General features: G+C 46.0%; 1 protein-coding gene across 1 annotated transcript in view; it reads left to right on the forward strand.

The window, feature by feature from the left end:
• Positions 1-18,226, forward strand: part of LOC137616354 (uncharacterized) — a 335,573-nt gene that overhangs the window by 32,419 nt on the left and 284,928 nt on the right. The window contains exon 3 of the mRNA XM_068346014.1: positions 1,844-4,165. Coding sequence (XP_068202115.1) covers positions 1,844-4,165 — 2,322 coding nt within the window. The remainder of the gene's footprint in view (positions 1-1,843; positions 4,166-18,226) is intronic.

The raw sequence follows: 18,226 nt of genomic DNA on the forward strand, positions 1-18,226 counted from the left end.
ACCCTCAAAGCCGTCTTCTTGTTAGCTCTGGCCTCGGCGAAATCGGTGAGCGAGTTCCACGGACTGTCCTTCGAGAGTTCTCACTCGAAAGGTTGGAAGGACATGTCGTTTAAGTTTGTGCCATAATTCGTGGCGAAAACCCAGAACCCTGCAATTGCGGACCCTAGGTTCGAGGAATTCTCCATTCCAACAATTTCACGTTCGGATAACCCGGAAGACCTGCTCTTGTGCACCGTAAGGACTATCAGGAAATACCTCAGTAGGACGTCCAAACGCAGACCAGCTATTAAGAGTCTGTTCGTGTCTACAGGTCCAGTCAAGAAGTCAGTTTCCAAAAACACTATATCCTTCTGGCTCCGACAGGTTATAAAAAGGGCTTACGAGAGTGATGGCTCTATGGTTCCTGGGACCTCGAGACCCCATGATATTAGGGGCCTTAGCACATCCTTGGCCTTTGACACGAACATGGCAGTGGATCAGATCTTACGGGCGGGCACTTGGGCTAGACAGTCCACCTTTACAGCCCATTACCTCAAGGATTGTACAAGAAAGTCCCTGAATGCCTTCTTCATTGGACCAGTCATTTCAGCTATGCAGCAAGTTTAGTAGTTTGGGCACCGTGTAGCTCGTGGGAAGTAATCGTAAGCGACACAGGTTCCTCCTTACTATCCCCCTTCCTTGCTACCCCCCTTTTTCCCTATATCCCTTCCTTTTTCCCCGTCCTCCTTCCATGTGAGAGTTGGACGCTGAGGCACACCATGACTGGATTATAATTAAAGGTGAGTTGTACATAAGGTAGACTTTTGCGTGCTCTCCCCTACTCTCCTGCCTCTCCCTGGGCAGCTAGACCTAGCCTCCTATCTAGGTCGTGTGCCCCAGGAAGTTTTGAATATTCCGAACTGTAAGCCACTCCCTCCTCCTAAAGTATAAGTCTCCTAAGAAAGTAGTTCGAGGTAAATACTCCGTGTTGGAACAAATCACAAATTTTAAGTAATTTGTATTTTTCCTAACAGTACTTACCTCGAACTACTTTCGGGTTATGGCCCACCCATCCTACCCTGAGTATCTTAAAGGAGTTCGAGGAGGACTTAAACATACGCTTACTGGCGAGCTAACAAGCGCGACCTCACGCGCTGACCCCGGGTCGCCCCAGGGCGAGTATCCTTTCGCCCCGAAGCACCCTGCTAAGGTAACGGAGAGAGGGGGAACTACGCAAAATTCTTGGGCGGTAGTTGAGGAGATCCCAGATCCTCCTAAGAAAGTAGTTCGAGGTAAGTACTGTTAGGAAAAATACAAATTACTTAAAATTTGTGATTTTTTCTAACTAATATAAACCTGTAGCTATTCATACAAATTGTCCCGCCATCACCCGATAAGTCCTGCCTGCAATATAAAAGTGACTTGGTTCACCCTTAGCCACCCTCTACTTTCCCACACTCCCCACTACAGTATAGTGGTTGGGTAGGGTTGACACCTCATTTAAAGGCTTAATGGCTATCCTTCCAGCTTCACTGAAAGATAATCCCTATAAATAGCTACAGGTTTGTACAGTTTTAGGAAAAATACAAAAAACTTTAAGATTATTTTAAAGTAATACTTAGGTGAAGGTCACAGTGGCTACTCAAGTTTTCAGGGGGTTGGGTCTTCCCTGCCACCTGCCAGTAACAGCCAACACTGTTATTAATTGTAACTGCCTAGTTTCCAGCTGCGCTGAAATCGCACTCTTATCAAAGGAGTCAGGTTTATATATTTAGAAAAAATACAAATTATTTTAAATATTTTTAATATTGTATTGTTAACTTTTGATTTATTATATATATTTACAATTATGATTTCTTTATAGGTTGGATACTTGAGTTTAGGAGGGGCTTTCTCTGGGAGCCTGTCACCCCAGCCGTCTTCAAGTGCTGAATGTCAACGTCGTGTTAGCCCTCTTGACCCGAATCTCTCTTCTGCTGCCCGATACTCTCCTCCACCACCATATAATAACCCTATAGAGGAAATTGGGGCCTCAATTGATCATCAAAATTCACCTTTGGATCATATATCTCATGCCAGCTCTTTGCCTACTCTCCCAGTTGGGGTCACAAGTAGTATATCCAGTGCGAGTGAATCTCTAGTAATAACTGAGGCCCACAGACATTCGAGTTCAGCCGGATGTTCATCAGTCAGCACTAGTAGAGCCTGTAATATACCAGGGCCAAACAGTTTATTTTCTACACCATCATCATTAGGTAGTGTACAGCCTAAATGGGAGCCACCTCGTTTAACAATTAGAGAGAGTGAACATTCTCATGTTCCTGCTCCAGCTGAGAGCATATGGGCAAAACAGAAACGTTTAGCTTTAAGTAGAAATTCACCTATATCTGTCTCTCAGCCCAGTACACAAAACCATGATAGAATATCATTTCATGAATCTAGAAACTCTCATATATTATCTCAGCCAAGTCAGAGTTTGCTCCACAATGACATTCCTGGCCCAAGTGGTTTACAACCAATGTCTCGCCCTAATTCAGCAAACCTACAGAGATCACCACAGCAGAATCATGAAAGAGGTCCCAAACTCATACCACAAGCAAGTTCATGCAACGTACAAGTGTTGCCAAAAGCAGGACCTAGTGGGTTACAATGTTTGTCTCATTTGAAGCCAAGAAATGTTAAGAATGAACCCCAAGTAGCTGGGAATGCAGTTCATTCTCATCCTCAAGCTGGATCCAGTAGTCTTCCTGCTTTAACTCTTCCTTTGCAGCTTCTGTCAAAGCTGAAAGATATTCCTCAGTCTCCTATCTCTAAAGAAAATGGCAATAGTTCTGAGGAAGAAGAAGAAGAAGAAGAAGAAGAAGATGATTTACGGCTACACTTAAGCCCAACACCCGGGCCATCTGGTGTTGGAAATCCTCTTGATAATTTAAATGATAGTGATGCGGAGGAACTGGATAACATAGTTTCAGGATGTGAAGCCAGCAGTAGTAATGTTCATGGCCATATGTCTCCATTAAGATCACCAAGCACCCCAAATGACAACTGTATTGTATCATCCTCCACTGGCCATATTGACTCGATACCACCAACACCAGTTGAATTTCAAGGAAATGATGTCTCGGGGCCTAGCAGTCCAGTGTCTCCTAGTTTGGCCTGTGCCGTTATACTCGACTCTACTGTAGATTCTACAAGTGGGAGAGGGATCTTGGATTCTCAGATCCCTGCTTCAGATGATGAATCAGATGGAGATCTGACAGCCAGTGCTCAGATACCATTGCCTGTCATGGCAAATGAACAAGGGGAGATATCAACATCAGAGGTAGGATTACAGAATAGTGATGATAGTGAAGATGTTGAGTTGCTCGTTAGTCCGCAAGGAATGTTTACAAGTGGAAGGGCCAATACTAAACATTTTATGGAACAGATTTCTCTTTCACTCAGTCAGTTCCAAGCTAGTTCTCTTGATGCTAGTTTGTCATCAGTTGGGAGTGGGAAATGTGAACATAATGTTCGTAGTCCACCTAGTGAAGAATCCTATCTTGCAGATCCTTTAGCTATTCCAGGACCAAGTGGAGTCTCTCTACCTGGCCCATCAAGAATCTCCAACTGCACACAAGCTTTAGCATCTTCCAGGAGTCTAGGGTTAGGTCCGCCTCCAGTATCTAGCAGGCAACATATAAATACATCAGTTGAGGTATTAGACAATAATTTACCTTTGTTAGACATTGAAGAAGGCTTGTCTGGATGCACTACCTCAGAGGAAACTGATCGGCTGGTTGAAGATGAACCAGAATCCTGTGAACCACTAGTAACCCTGAGAAGTACTGCAAGCAACATGTGCAGTGATAATCTTGCTGTAAGCTCTGAGAATCAGACTATAGCTCCACTAAGTCATCATTCATCATATGTATTGGAACTGAATGATGAAAGTTCATTAAGCAGTGATGCTCTAAGTGCTACATCATTAGTAAAAGATGAAAATTCAGAGAGGAACATAAGTCATAGAGCTTTCTCTGGTGTTGAGGATAATAGCCATCACTTGCTAAATGGTGAGCAGTTGGTTAGCGAGTCACTGGGCTCTGCTTTGAATCTAAATTTGGCATCATCTGATGTTGAAGTATCTGTAGCACTTCAAGGATCTTCGCAACAGCATTCATTAACACAGCACCTTCAACCAGATCAGGTATATATAGATCCTACATTTTTTTCGTTTAATGTTAAGAAAATATACGAATGTCTTGTGTTCTCCATTACTAGTTAGCACAATCCAGATATACCATTGCATTACTTATTCAGTTTTTTATGTAGAAGGGACATGAATTCTTAGATGGAATTATCTTTTACTATGCTTAGGAAATGTCAATAATTCTCTTAACCTCCCCTGACATTCACATAGTTTCTTTCTAAAAGTTGGTTAGATATCGCTGTCTACCATTAAGCCAAAAATTTCTTGTTTTTTATTCTAGAAATTTTCCTATCCGTCTAGTGTAGTTTTGAGATCAATGACTAGTAATGTCAAGAGTATGTTGAACTAGTTTCAACTTCAAGAGTGAAAGACAAACCAATATGATCAACCCACATGGCAGTATTGCCATGCACTGCTATATGATCCCAATGCTACACTAGAACCATAGAGTAGTAAAAAGAAGAAAACAGGAAACTTTTTGTTTAAGGATAGACGTTGACATTTTATCAGCTTCAAGAAAGAAGCAATATGTACTCTAGGTAAGTGAAGAAATAGGTAATTTTATTATTTAAATTCTATTTTTTCAATATTAAACTTACCCGATGATCATATAGCTGCAACTCTGTTGCTCGACAGAAAAAACCTACGGGCGGAATACGCCAGCGATCGCTATACAGGTGGGGGTGTACATCAACAGCGCCATCTGTCAAAGGTACTCAAGTACTCGATGTCAACAAAGAACCAATTTTTCCTCTGTCGTGCCAATGGCAGGACCTACTAAATACGCCGTCCCTAACTGGATTTGTTTTCACAACGATTTGGTGAAGTACACTATTCCAGTTTTGAGCTTTCGCTATGCAGGGGTTTTATCTTCATTTCAAAACTTGAATTCATTTTCGATAGATTTAATTATGGTGACGAAGAGAGTATGGACTCTCTTTCACTTTTAAATGGCCGACCCTTCCCTTAGACGGAAGTGTGTTTAGGTTTTTGGTAATTTTGCTTAACACGTTATAGATCCATTTATTTATATCTCCGCCTTTTTAGGCCTCTTCGGTTAACTTTCCAATTATTATAAACTTATAAAAATAAATTTTTATGTTTGTTTATATGCGACCTTTCCTAATAGTAGGCGGTCCTAACTTGGAACCGAAGTTAATTAACATTGAGCCCGTTTTATCGTATTTAACCTTTAAAGAATTTAATACTTTTTTAATTTTAATGTTTTATGGAAGAATTTCTTTGATAGTCTCGTACTGTTTTCAAAGATGAACTAACGTTTAGTTTTTAGTCTCCGCAGTTGTTGACGTTCAGAACGTTCAACTTGCGCTCTATCGTTACGATAGAGAGAGAGTGTATCACGGTTTCACTTTGCAGTAAGAGTAAACCGATTCTAGCGTTTCGTTCATTCTTTCTTAGCTTAAAGAGTTTAAATTCTAAATTAAGGAACTTTTTATTTGGGAAACCTTTCAGTTTTTTCCTTTAGCAAATAACATGTTTTAACGATATATAATTGGGCTCTTCTCTCAGGTGCTAATTCAAGAGAGAAGAGAGAGAGAGATAGAGACGGAGGGAGAGAGAGGAGAATAAACGTTTCGTTCAAGCGGGTAACGTTGTTCTCGTTTTTTACTCTTCTCCCTAGTCGCTGTAGGGGAAGAAGGTAAAACGTTTCTAGGGTTTTATTCTTGTTCCCAGGCTTTATGCGGTGAGAGATTGTAAACGTAGTTTATTTGATCTAGTGTTTAGTCTCTTTTCCAGCCACTGAATTCTTTATCTTTATTTATGTTTTTCTGTTGCATTGTAAAACTGTTTTCGCAATGACTACCTTTTAATGAAGGATAGGATTGCGTGTTTCAGGTAGAAATCAGTTAAAGTTTCGATTTCAGTGAAATAAGTGCAAACAGAAAATCAAAAGTGATAAAGTGATATGCGCAAAGTGTTACAGTGTTGCGTCCGAGGGTTCGTCTGTTCGTGGCAGTTGTTCACCTAGTCCGGGACCTCTTACAAGCTCCCAAGCCCAGGGGAGAAGTAATGTCGAACGACTTATGGGTTCCACAGGCCTTGATCGACGAACAGACGTTTTTCCCTCCGTGGTTTCGGGCGTATCTACACACGTTTGCCGACGTGAGATCGCCCCACCCACACAAAGACGAGAGAGCCCATTTATTCCTCGTCTGCGGAAGAGGTTTCTCGTAAGAAACCATGGACCAAATCTTGCAGCTTTTAAGTGCAAGTCGGTCCCTTCCACGCAAGTCCAACGGCCTAGGTGTAGCCACTGGGTCAGTTCGGACTCGCTGCAGTCATCCGACGACTGCACACCTCCCAAGAGAGGCAAGGTGGTACCGCAACAGGCAGTAACTCCGTCTGTTGCCGCACCAGCTGTTTTAGACCCTCAGTCACGACGGACAGTAGCTCCGTCTGTTGCCGTTTTTTGTAGACCCTAAGTGGTCTTTACTGCAGTCTATGCAGACTCAGTTAGCTGCGGTTATGCAGGAGTTTCGTGCGGAGAAGGTTGACACTGCTCTCGTTAGCCTTCAACCTGCCACTGTTGTGCACCCAGCTCACGCTGAGGCTGCCTGCTCCCACACTCCGGCTGCGGAGAGCTCCACCTCCGATGCGCAATCGACCCTGCCAGACGCATGTTAACGTTAGCCGACGTGCGGCTCCCTCCGTTAATATGCGTGAGCTACCGCATCAGCAGTGGGAAGGTGGAGTCAAGCTGCCGTGTTTTGACGCGATGCGTTAGTTTCCGCAACCCACGGCAGTCCCCACCACGCACCACCACTCCGCTTTGGTTGTTGTCTGCTCCCACACTCCGACTGCGGAGAAGGTTGACGATGCACCCGTTTGCCTACAACCTGCCACGGTTGTGCGCCCAGCATGGCTGCCTGCTCCCACACTCTTGTTGTGAGAGCTCCTCCACCCATGCGCAGTCGTCCCTGCCAGACGCATGCTGACTCCCACAGACACACGGAGCACTCCGTTGCCGTGCGTGAGCTACCACAAGCTGCCGTGTTTTGACGCGGTGTGTCAGCCTCCGCAACCCACTGTGGTTACCGCCACTCACCCGCAGCAGACTAGTCAGTCAGGAGTTGAGGCTTCCCCACACAGCTTTGGTTGTTGCCAGCTCACAGACTGTCAAGCAGTTACATGACGTTGCCTTCTGGTCTGCTACTAATGCACCAGTGCTGTATGTCCTCACGCACCTGTTGTGGTTGACAGTTCAGTTTTTGACAGTTCACAGACTGTCAAGCAGTTACATAACGTTGCCTTCTGGTCTGCTGCTTTTGCACCAGTGAGACCCTCACTGAGATAACCTAGCTTTTCTCGGACATGGTTCCTGTAGATGAGAAAGTGCTGTTCTCCCTCCTTCTGATATTCCTTTGAGGACTCTGTCATTTGGAGAGGAGCCTTAAGCTGCTTAACCTCCTATGGACTTTAATTAAAGCATAACAAGGCTTCCAGGGATGGTAAATGGTTCCGCTTCAGTCGCTAACCCCGTCTGTTGCCACACCTGCTCCCATAGACCCTAATGGGCTTTGTTGCAAGACATGCAGTCCAAGCTTGTGTCCTTGTTAGAGGATTTTTTACGGAGAAGAACCTTCTAGCCAACAACCTTCCTACCGGTTGGTTGTACGCCCTGTTGACGCTGAGGTATCCTACTCACGTCCGCCAGTTGAGATGGTTCCTCCACCGGTGCGACCCAGTGTGGGTTGCCAGTCGCACGTTGACGTTAAGCGACTCTCGGAGGTGGTTGTGGACGTTCAGTGTGTCACTAGGAAGACGTTCTACAACCAGCAGAGATGACTTGTTGTGACGCAGTGCGGCATCCTCAGCAACCCTGTAGGGGGTTAACTGCACAACCCAGACAGTCTAGACAGTTTCGGGTTGACGCTGTACTTCCTCGCGTCCCCATGGTTGACAGTTCACAGACTGTGCAGCAGTACCATGATCTTGTGTCCGGCTCCGTCACGCATCCACCAGTGCGACCGGATTCAGCGAGTCAGACGTTGCCCACTCCGTTGCCGTTTCCTCATCAGTTTCGGATGAGGAACCCTCTGATGAGGACATTGCTGAACAAGACGATCAACCCCCAGCCCTGCTATCCATCCAGAAGATGCTGAAGAAGGAACACTGCCCTGTCAGGCTGTGGATGAGTCTGGTTAGGACACTGTCATCCGTGGTTCAATTTGTGTCACTTGGAAGACTACACCTCCGTCCTCTTCTGTATCATCTAGCTTTTCACTGGAAAAGGACTAGACGCTAGAAGCGGTCTCGATCCCGGTTTCCGGAAAGATAAAGTCTGGTCTGACTTGGTGAAAGGACTTTATCAACCTTTGAAAGGGTCTTCCCCTGACTGTTCAGACTCCCAACCATGTTCTCTTCTCGGACGCATCGGACGTAGGCTGGGGTGCGACATTAGGCGGTAGGGAATGCTCGGGATTATGGAACTCGAGTCAAAGGACAATGCATTTCAACTGCAAGAAGCTTCTGGCAGTACGTCTGACCTGGAAAAGCTTCAGGTCTCTCCTTCAAGGCAAAGTGGTGGAGGTGAACACGGTCAACACCCTGCTTTGACGTACATCTCCAAGCAAGGAGGGACCTACTCTCTGACATGGTACGAGTTCGCAAGAGACCTCCTCTCCTGTTCAACAGGTCTAGACTTTTCACTAGTAACGAGGTTCATCCAAGGCAACTTGAATGTCATAGCAGATTGTCTCAGTAGGAAGGGACTAATAATTCCAACATATTGGACCCTCCACAAGGATGTATGCAAGAGACTTTGGGCCACCTGGGGCCAGCCAACCATAGGTCTCTTCGCAACCTCGATGACCTAGAGGCTCCCAATACTTTGCTCACCTATCCCGGACCCAGCAGTAGTTCATATAGATGCCTTTCTACTAGATTGGTCACATCTAGATCTATATGCATTCCCTCCGTTCTAGATTGTCAACAAGGTACTGCAGAAGTTCGCCTCTCACGAAGGGACAAAGTTGACGCTAGTTGCTTCCCTCTGGCCCGCGAGAGAATAACTCACCGAGGTACTTCGATGGCTAGTAGACGTTCCCAGAACACTTCCCCTAAGGGTGGACCTGCTACGTCTGCCACGCGTAAAGAAGGTACTCCAAGGCCTCCACGCTCTTCGTCTGACTGCCTTCAGAATATCGAAAGACTCTCGAGAACTAGAGATTTTTCGAAGGAGGCAACCAGAGCGATTGCTAGAGCAAGGAGAACATCCACCCTTAGAGTCTACCAATCGAAGTGGGAAATCTTCCGAAACTGGTGCAAGTCAGTATCCGCATCCTCGACCAGTACCTCTGTAACTCAAATAGCTGACTTCCTCTTATATCTGAGGAAAGAACGATCTCTTTCAGCTCCCACTATCAAGGGTTACAGAAGCATGTTGGCATCAGTCTTCCGTCACAGAGGCTTAGATCTTTCCAACAATAAAGATCTACAGGACCTCCTTAAGTCTTTTGAGACCACGAAGGAGCGTCGTTTGGTTACACCTGGTTGGAATTTAGACGTGGTTCTAAGAATTCCTTGTCAGACAGGTTCGAACCACTTCAATCAGCCTCCCTGAAAGATCTCACCTTTAAGACTTTTCCTGATATGCTTAACCACAGCTAAAAGAGTCAGTGAGATTCATGCCTTCAGCAGGAACATCGGATTCTCATCCGAAACGGCTACATGTTCTACAACTTGGTTTTCTAGCCAAACACGAGCTGCCTTCTCGGCCTTGACCAATATCGTTCGATATTCCAAACTTATCGTATGGTTGGAAATGAACTAGAAAGAGTATTATGTCCTGTAAGAGCTCTTAAGTTCTATTTTAAAAACCTTTACGAGGCCCGTCTGAAGCTTTATGATGTTCAGTTAAGAATCCATCTTTGCCTATGTCAGAGAATTCTTTATCCTATTTTATCAGACTGTTAATACGAGAAGCTCATTCCCTTCTGAATGAGGAAGACCAAGCTTGGCTGAAGGTAAGGACACACGAAGTTAGAGCTGTCACAACTTCCGTGGCCTTTGAACAAAATAGATCTCTGCAAAGTATATTCGACGCAACCTATTGGAAAAGCAAATCAGTGTTCGCGTCTTTTATCTTAAGAATGTCCAGTCTCTTTACGAGAACTGCTACACTCTGGGACCATTCGTAGCAACGAGTGCAGTAGTGGTGGGGGCTCCACCACTACAATTCCCTAATTCCAGAACCCTTTTTAATCTTTCTCTTGAAATATTTTTGGGTTGTCCGGAAGGCTAAGAAGCCTTTCGCATCCTACTTGATTTGGCGGGTGGTCAAAATCATTTCTTGAGAAGCGCCTAGATTAGAGGTTTTGATGAGGACCTTTAGTATGGGTTGCAACCCTTCATACTTCAGCTCCTAGGAGTCGCTCAGCATCCTATGAGGATCGCGAGGCTCAGTAAGGAAGACGTACTTAAAAAGGCAGAGTAATTGTTCAAGTCGTCTTCCTTACCAGGTACTTATTTATTTTATGCTTGTTATTTTGAATAACTGCTAAAATGAAATACGGAATACTTAGCTCATAATAATGTCAACATGTAATGCTGGTCTCTACCCACCCCCCTGGGTGTGAATCAGCTATATGATCATCGGGTAAGTTTAATATTGAAAAATGTTATTTTCCTTAGTAAAATAAATTTTTGAATATACTTACCCGATGATCATAAATTAAAGGACCCACCCTTCCTCCCCATTAGAGACCCAGTGGACAGAGGAGAAAATTGGTTCTTTGTTGACATCGAGTACTTGAGTACCTTTGACAGATGGCGCTGTTGATGTACACCCCCACCTGTATAGCGATCGCTGGCGTATTCCGCCCGTAGGTTTTTTCTGTCGAGCAACAGAGTTGCAGCTATATGATCATCAGGTAAGTATATTCAAAAATTTATTTTACTAAGGAAAATAACATTTCTCTTTCCATGGATAGAATTAGGAACCTTGGTTCCCTCATACATTTTTGAAGGATACGGTGCTCAAGTTTTAATCTCAGAAGTTGACTAGCAGTAATTTTTTTATTTGTCGTTTCAATCTTGTTAGTGTTAGACTTTTTTGTTAGTAAAATTGTCTTGTTTCATATAAGGCAATGCTTTTATACTATAGTATATATCACTGATGTATGCTATCCCTATATTTCATAGAAATCCTACTAATGTACATTTCAATCCATTGATAAATGCATGAATCTTATTCTTAACTTAATTATTGGTAAACATAATGAAAGGATAGAAAGTAAGGCTGAATAAAGTTTGACAGAAATAAGTGTAAAGTATTTCAAATAATTTTTTTTCTATTTATCACAGAAAAATTTATTTGATATATCGCCCTTCTTTAATAAATATTATTTTTATGAACCTCCCCTGGTGTTCATATTGTTTCTTCTCTATGAGTTCGGATTGATTGACCTTTACCCGTAAAATTAAAAAATTTTATGTTCTCATTTTCTTCTCATCAAGTAACATTTGCACTTAGTAAAGGAATGAGGATTCAAGCAGAAAGTGGCAACTAATGTGCCATTCTCTGTCTACTCAATTTCTCCAGTCACAGGCTACTGACCAGATATATTTAATTGGCAGCATAAGGCATGATATCAGGATGGATAGGATATGACCAAAATAATTTGTTACTGGTTTTAAGTACAGCAGACCATTTTTTACCCTAAATGTTCCACATAAATTTATTGAATACAGTAGATCAAGCAGTAATTTAAAAAAAAAAAAAAAAGTATTCAATATAATATTTACAGCAACCCTTCAAGCCACCTGATTTGATTGAGTAAAATGTAAAATTTACCACAATACATATGGCCATTTATTTGTGTAGGTTTCTATCTTGTAATAGCATACAGTCAGCCCTCATAATTCACGGGGGTTAGGTAGCAGAACAAGGCCCGAAGATTGAGAATTCGCAATGCTTGCTGTCCTAGGGTGGGTCATCTTTTAAAATACCAACTCACTAACCATTGCTTACAATAGGTAACCCAGTGTATTGTTTTAATAGGTTTTCTATCAAAGTATGAGCATTGTACTTCAGTATTCATTAAAAAAGTATTGTACTGTTCGTATATACGTCCAGTATGTACTAAGACAACTCGTCCCAACAACGTACTTTACTGTATACTAATGCTAATGTATTAACAACTAAAGACTGTTCATACTATTTGACAATACTCACTGATACTGTAGTGCATATTACTGTAATATAAGTACAATTCATCAATGCAGTACAGCTTAATTAGCTAAGGTACAGTATGCAGTACAACTTATCTCTTGTAAGTGATGGCTGTTTTTTGTAGTTATATCAATTCCCAAAACCTTAGCCTATAACTATTGTACAGTATGGTACATGGTATTTTTTATACAATACTGTACAGTAATTAACATAACAATATCACTAACACATAATGAATACACTAGACATATTACGTTAAAAATTAAAATAAAAAGTAACAGTATAACATCACTAACCATTTGCATACGAAGTCCTATGCAATAAGTCTGAAGCATGATTAAACTCCTGAGCCATCAACTGTTTGGCGCATGTGGTAGCATAATGTACGTACAGTATCACACTTTATACTAAAGATACTTTAAACACATTGTATTTGGACAAATTTTTTTTAAAATCACAACATGATGCTACACAAAGAGGATTGAAGCGGGAGATGCACACGCTAGGAAAAACGTGAGACTGAGTCGCCCAGAGATGGGGGTGTTGTGCTGTGTGGAGAAAAAAAACAGCCCAAAGCAGGCCAGGTGATGGTTGGTTTGAAATCATTTAGCCTTGAGAGTACATACCGTGAATCCGTGAATGGGTGAATTTTCATTTGATAGGTTATACTGTTCTCTGTATTGGGAATGATTGAATCTGCGAAAATAGAACCCACGAATATTGAGGGCTGAGTAACAAAACAGTAAGATAACCTTCTGAATGTATATATTGAATATACCAAGCAGTAATTTAAAAACTAATTACATTAGTGTACGCATAATATTCAATCGGCAAGTAAAATGTAAATACTACGTATGGCCTATTCTTTGTGCAAGTTTCTATTGTGTAATATCATGATAAAGCAATAAAGGTAACCTGTATATATATTCAATATACAAAGCAGTAATTTAAAAACAAATTACAGTAAGATAAGTATAATTTGTTCCGTAACTGAAATACACACCACGCTATTTAATATGGGTAATTACTTTCGGCGTAGCTGAAATGACGAGCCATTAGATTTTTAACGAGGGTTTACTACCCCACCGCTAGTTAGCGGGGGGTAGGGAGGGTAGCTTGCTCCCCCCCCCCCCTCACACACACCGTGCTTGAGCTCACTTTGCTCTCGGCTCGGGTGGTAGTCGGACGTGTCCGCTGTCACCCTCGCCTTCTTTGACAGCCATTGCTAATCTTTTTGCTTTTCCTTTGACAGAGTGTGTGTGAAGTTGGCCTCTGCGATGCGTAAGTGTCCTCGATTACCTGACCGCCCTTGTGGCACGTATATGTCGGCGGTCGAAACGGTGTAATAAGAATAATGTGTGGAGAGGTTTTCTTGGCGCCGGAAGGAGAAGTCCAGACGGGATATTTCTCCTTCGAAGGTTTCTTTGAAAGTAGAAAATCCCAAGGGCTCTTCTTCCGTGGCCCAAACCTCCTCCGAAGCTCCCACTCGATCGGTTTCTTCCGAGAAACTGTCGAGTGGTAGCGTAGGCCGTAGTTCTGTTGACCGATCTCAGGGTTTGGGAGAGGGAGTTGCCTCCCATAGCGAGGCAGCTCCTCCTCCTCCCCCGGGGGAGGATTTTAATGTAAATGTGTCTAATAATGATTTGTTGCAGCTTTGGGCTTCCTTGGGGCTTGAGGGTTCGCCCTCCAAGGAAGCCTTGTTTGACATGATCTTGTTGGGGGCAGCTGTCAAACAATCGCCGACTTTAGCAGAGGTTGATCCTCTGTCTATCGTCGACGTTGTTGTGGCAGAGGCTTCCGATGAGTTTTATCAAACCTCTGCTCCTGATGTTGCTGATGTAGCTGAAGGCTTAGTTCCCCCCTCCAAACATCCTTCGAGGGAGGAACTAAGTCTATCGGTCTCTACTGCCGGTGATTCTCCCCCTCGGGGAAGTTCACTCACAGAGACTCCTCTTCGGAGGACTGCTGTTGGTCAGCCCGCTGACCCAGGACCCCCATAAGGCGTATAAGGCGTAAAGCCCGCCTTCCTCTTCGCTGTAGAGGCCTTCCTTCACCTCACAAGGGTGTTAGGAGGCGTCTCTTCGGTTCATCATCTCCGCAGTCTGCCGCAGAGGAACCTCGCCGTCGTTCTCCGACTCTACCAGCTACATCCCTGAACCTCTCCGCAGATTGTTCGCGATCTCCTTCGGTGGAAGGTCGTCGTTACAAAGGGCACGCTGACCTTCCACCCGCCAGACCTGCTGACCTGCCGTCGCCGTTCCTGGCTGCTGACGCGCTGTGGGCGCCAACTCATCCAGTTGTAAAACGGGCAACGGTCTCTTCGAGGCATAAAGGGCTTTCGCACAAATTTGTGTATAAGTCCCTTACGCGCTAGGTCTCCCCTGCGCGCCAATGATCACCTGCGCGCAAGCGCTCGCCTGCAGACGTTCCTGTTATAGCGCGCCAGTTAACTACGCGCCAGTGCTCTCCTGCGCGACAGCGCTCTCCTGTTAGCCAGCGCGCTACTGCGCGCCACCGTTCTCCTGCACGCCAGCGCTCGCCTGTGCGCCAACGATCTCCTGCTCGCCAACGATCTCCTGCGCGCCCACGATCTTCGGATCTGGGCGCAATGGGGAAGGTAACTTCTTCCCCTGCTCCCCAGCGCTCACCAACGCGCCAATGATCGCCTGCGCGCCAATGATCGCCTGCGCGCCATCGGACCCCGCCTGCGCGCCATCCTTCACCTGAGCGCCATCGCGCGCAGTCTCCGACGCGCGCCATCGTGCGCAGTCTCCGAGCAAGGGATATATCTCCTGCGCGCGCGCCCAACGTTATCGCCCTCAAGGGCTCTTCGGCCAGATCCTGCGCGAGCGCTCATCCAGCCTTCTGCGCGCCATCTCTCGCCCGCGCGCACCAACATTCGCGCGCGCGTGACCCAGGGCAAATCCCATCGCGCGAGCGCTAGCGCGATCCCACGCGTAAGGCTGCAGGACAACGCCCGACCAGGTCATCATCGTCGCATCCCCCCCCTCCCCCCGCAAGCGCAGAACAGCGCGCGGGCCGGGGTGAGGGAGGATTCCGGATAGGTCCAGGGACTTTTCTCCTTCTTTTCAGGCAAACCCTCCTTTGGTAACTCCTCCTAGGGATCTAACGATCCCCTTCCCTCCAGAGGGAGTTTCTGAGTCAGCAGCCTTGGTTTGGGTCCCTGGTCAGAGTGGTCATGCAGGCTTTTAAGCCTGTTCTCTCTGAGCTGGGCCACAAATCATTGGCAGCTTCTACTCCCCTGAAGAGGAAGAAAGGAGTATCTGATGTGGTAACTTCTCCAAGGGCGAAGCTGACTCCTCGGAAGTCTTTGAGGAAGGCCTCCTCACCCCCCCAGACTTTCACTCCCTCCCCTTCGGACGAAGATTTCCCGTCCTCAGGGGAGTTACGCGAGGTGAGGCATTCCCCCATCGCACCAATGAGGGAAACCCCACCTCGCGCCGGGAAGTCTTCTCAGGTAGGGGTGGAGAAGAGCCTCCCACCATCACTGTTGGAGTCCTGCATCCCTCCCAGGAGGGAGTCGAAGGACTCTAAGACTTTGCCTAACTCATCCTCAAGGATTAGACCGGAGCCAGCCAAGCCCTCAGAGAACGTCCACGAGTCCCCCCAAGAAGAGCCTTTGGGGACAGGAGACTTCGCTACTAGCCCTTCAGGAGGGGAGCTGCAGGAATCAGAGCATGCATTCTGGCAGGTTCTGACCCTTATGAGGAATCTCAATGGGTTTGCGGATCCAGAGGTTCCCCCTCGTGAGGGCAAGGACACGGTCTTGGACCGAGTCTTTGGTACTCAAAAACCCTCAAAGGCCAGCGCGGCTTTGCCCTGGTCTCAAGGGGTTAAGAGTGCCAGAGACAAGGTCGAAGGCCAGCTCTCCAAGCTTGCCTCCTCCAGCTGATTCAGCGCCGGTAACAAACTCCTCCCGCCTCCTCGTGTCCATCAGAGGAGGTACTTTGACATCATGGAGGAGACTTGTTTAGCTCTTCCCCTACACCACTCTATGGAAGAGCTTACCAGGGGGGTCCCTCTAGAGAGACTCTCTAACCGGCAAGTCTCGTTCTCGGCAACGGAGATCCTTAGTCAGGAGAAGGTGGCGAAGTGTGCCATGCAGGCAACTTCGTGGCTGGACATCTGGCTAGGGTGTCTCTGGGCATCCTGTTACGATCTGAGGACATGTCCAAAGAGAGTACCAGGAAGGCCATGGAGACCTTTTTACTCTCAGACACTCGTACAATCGAGTTTCTAGACCACCAAGTCTCGAACTTGTGGGCTAATACCATCTTGAAACGTCGAGATGCGGTGTCTGAGAGATTCCACCAAAAGGTCCCCAGTGCCGAGATCAACAGGCTCAGACATTCTTCCATCTTGGGGAAGAACTTGTTCGAGCCTAAGGACGTGGAGCAGGCAGCTGAGAGGTGGAGGAAGTCCAACCAGGACTTTCTACTACATAGAGCTTTAACATCAAAGCCCTATAAACCTCCAGCAACCCAGCAATCACGTCCTACCAAGACCACGAAACCAGCAGCTACAGTGAAGACAATGGTGTCTAAGCCCTTTCCAGTCAAGGACAAGAAAGGCAAAAAGTCCTCCAGGGGAGGAAAGAATCCTAGAGGGAGCGGCCGAGGCCGCAAACGCTAGGGGGGATGCCTACAAAGTTGCGTGACAAGGTGGCAGCAACTCGGGGCCGATTCCTGGACGATTTCCGTAATCAGTCAAGGATATCGTGTCCCGTTCACAACATCTCTACCTTCCCTAACAGCGAATGCAGTGTCGTTGAGCTCCCTTGTCATGGGATCGGCAAGGGGGCAAGCCCTTCGGGCAGAAGTCGAGACCATGTTGAAGAAAGGCACTCTCCAAGAGGTTGTCGACTGGTCCCCAGGCTTCTTCAGTCGACTTTTTCTTGTAAAGAAGGCGTCTGGAGGCTGGAGACCAGTCATCGACCTCTCAGCTCTGAACAGGTTTGTCAAGCAGACCCTGTTCAGCATGGAGACTGCAGACAGTCAGATTTGCAGTGAGACCGCAAGACTTCATGTGTACACTGGACCTGAAGGACGCGTACTTCCAGATCCCAGTCCATCCGTCTTCAAGGAAATACTTAAGATTCAGCCTAGACAACAGGAGACCAGTCATCGACCTCTCAGCTCTGAACAGGTTTGTCAAGCAGACCCCGTTCAGCATGGAGACTGCAGACACAGTCAGACTTGCAGTGAGACCGCAAGACTTCATGTGTACACTGGACCTGAAGGACGCGTACTTCCAGATCCCAGTCCATCCGTCTTCAAGGAAGTACTTAAGATTCAGCCTAGACAACAAGATCTACCAGTAAAAGGTGCTGTGTTTCGGTCTCTCCACAGCACCACAGGTTTTCACCAGAGTGTTCACCCTAATATCGTCGCGGGCACACATGATCAGCATCTGTCTCCTCCGTTATCTGGACGACTGGCTGATCCTAGCAGACTCGGAGTTAGCCCTTCTTCTACACCGAGACAAACTTCTGGGACTTTGCCAAGATCTAGGGATCATGGTAAATCTCGAGAAGTCTTCTCTGCTTCCCACTCAAAGACTGGTATATCTAGGCATGATCATAAACACCAATCTCCACAAAGCCTTCCCATCAGACGACAGGATAGCAAGGCTGAGGAGGGTCGTGAGTCCTTTCCTCAGACGAGAAGAGCTTCCAGCCCAATCGTGGTTACGTCTCCTCGGTCACCTCTCATCCTTGGCCCGTCTAGTTCCCAACGGTCGCCTCAGAATGAGATCTTTCCAATAGTGACTCAAGTTTCGGTGGAATCAGGGTCACGATTCCCCGGACGTCATGATCCCTATGGGTCCTGCAGAACAGACGGACC

This window comes from Palaemon carinicauda, chromosome 22 (genome assembly GCF_036898095.1).
Source record: "Palaemon carinicauda isolate YSFRI2023 chromosome 22, ASM3689809v2, whole genome shotgun sequence".
Taxonomy (NCBI): domain Eukaryota; kingdom Metazoa; phylum Arthropoda; class Malacostraca; order Decapoda; family Palaemonidae; genus Palaemon; species Palaemon carinicauda.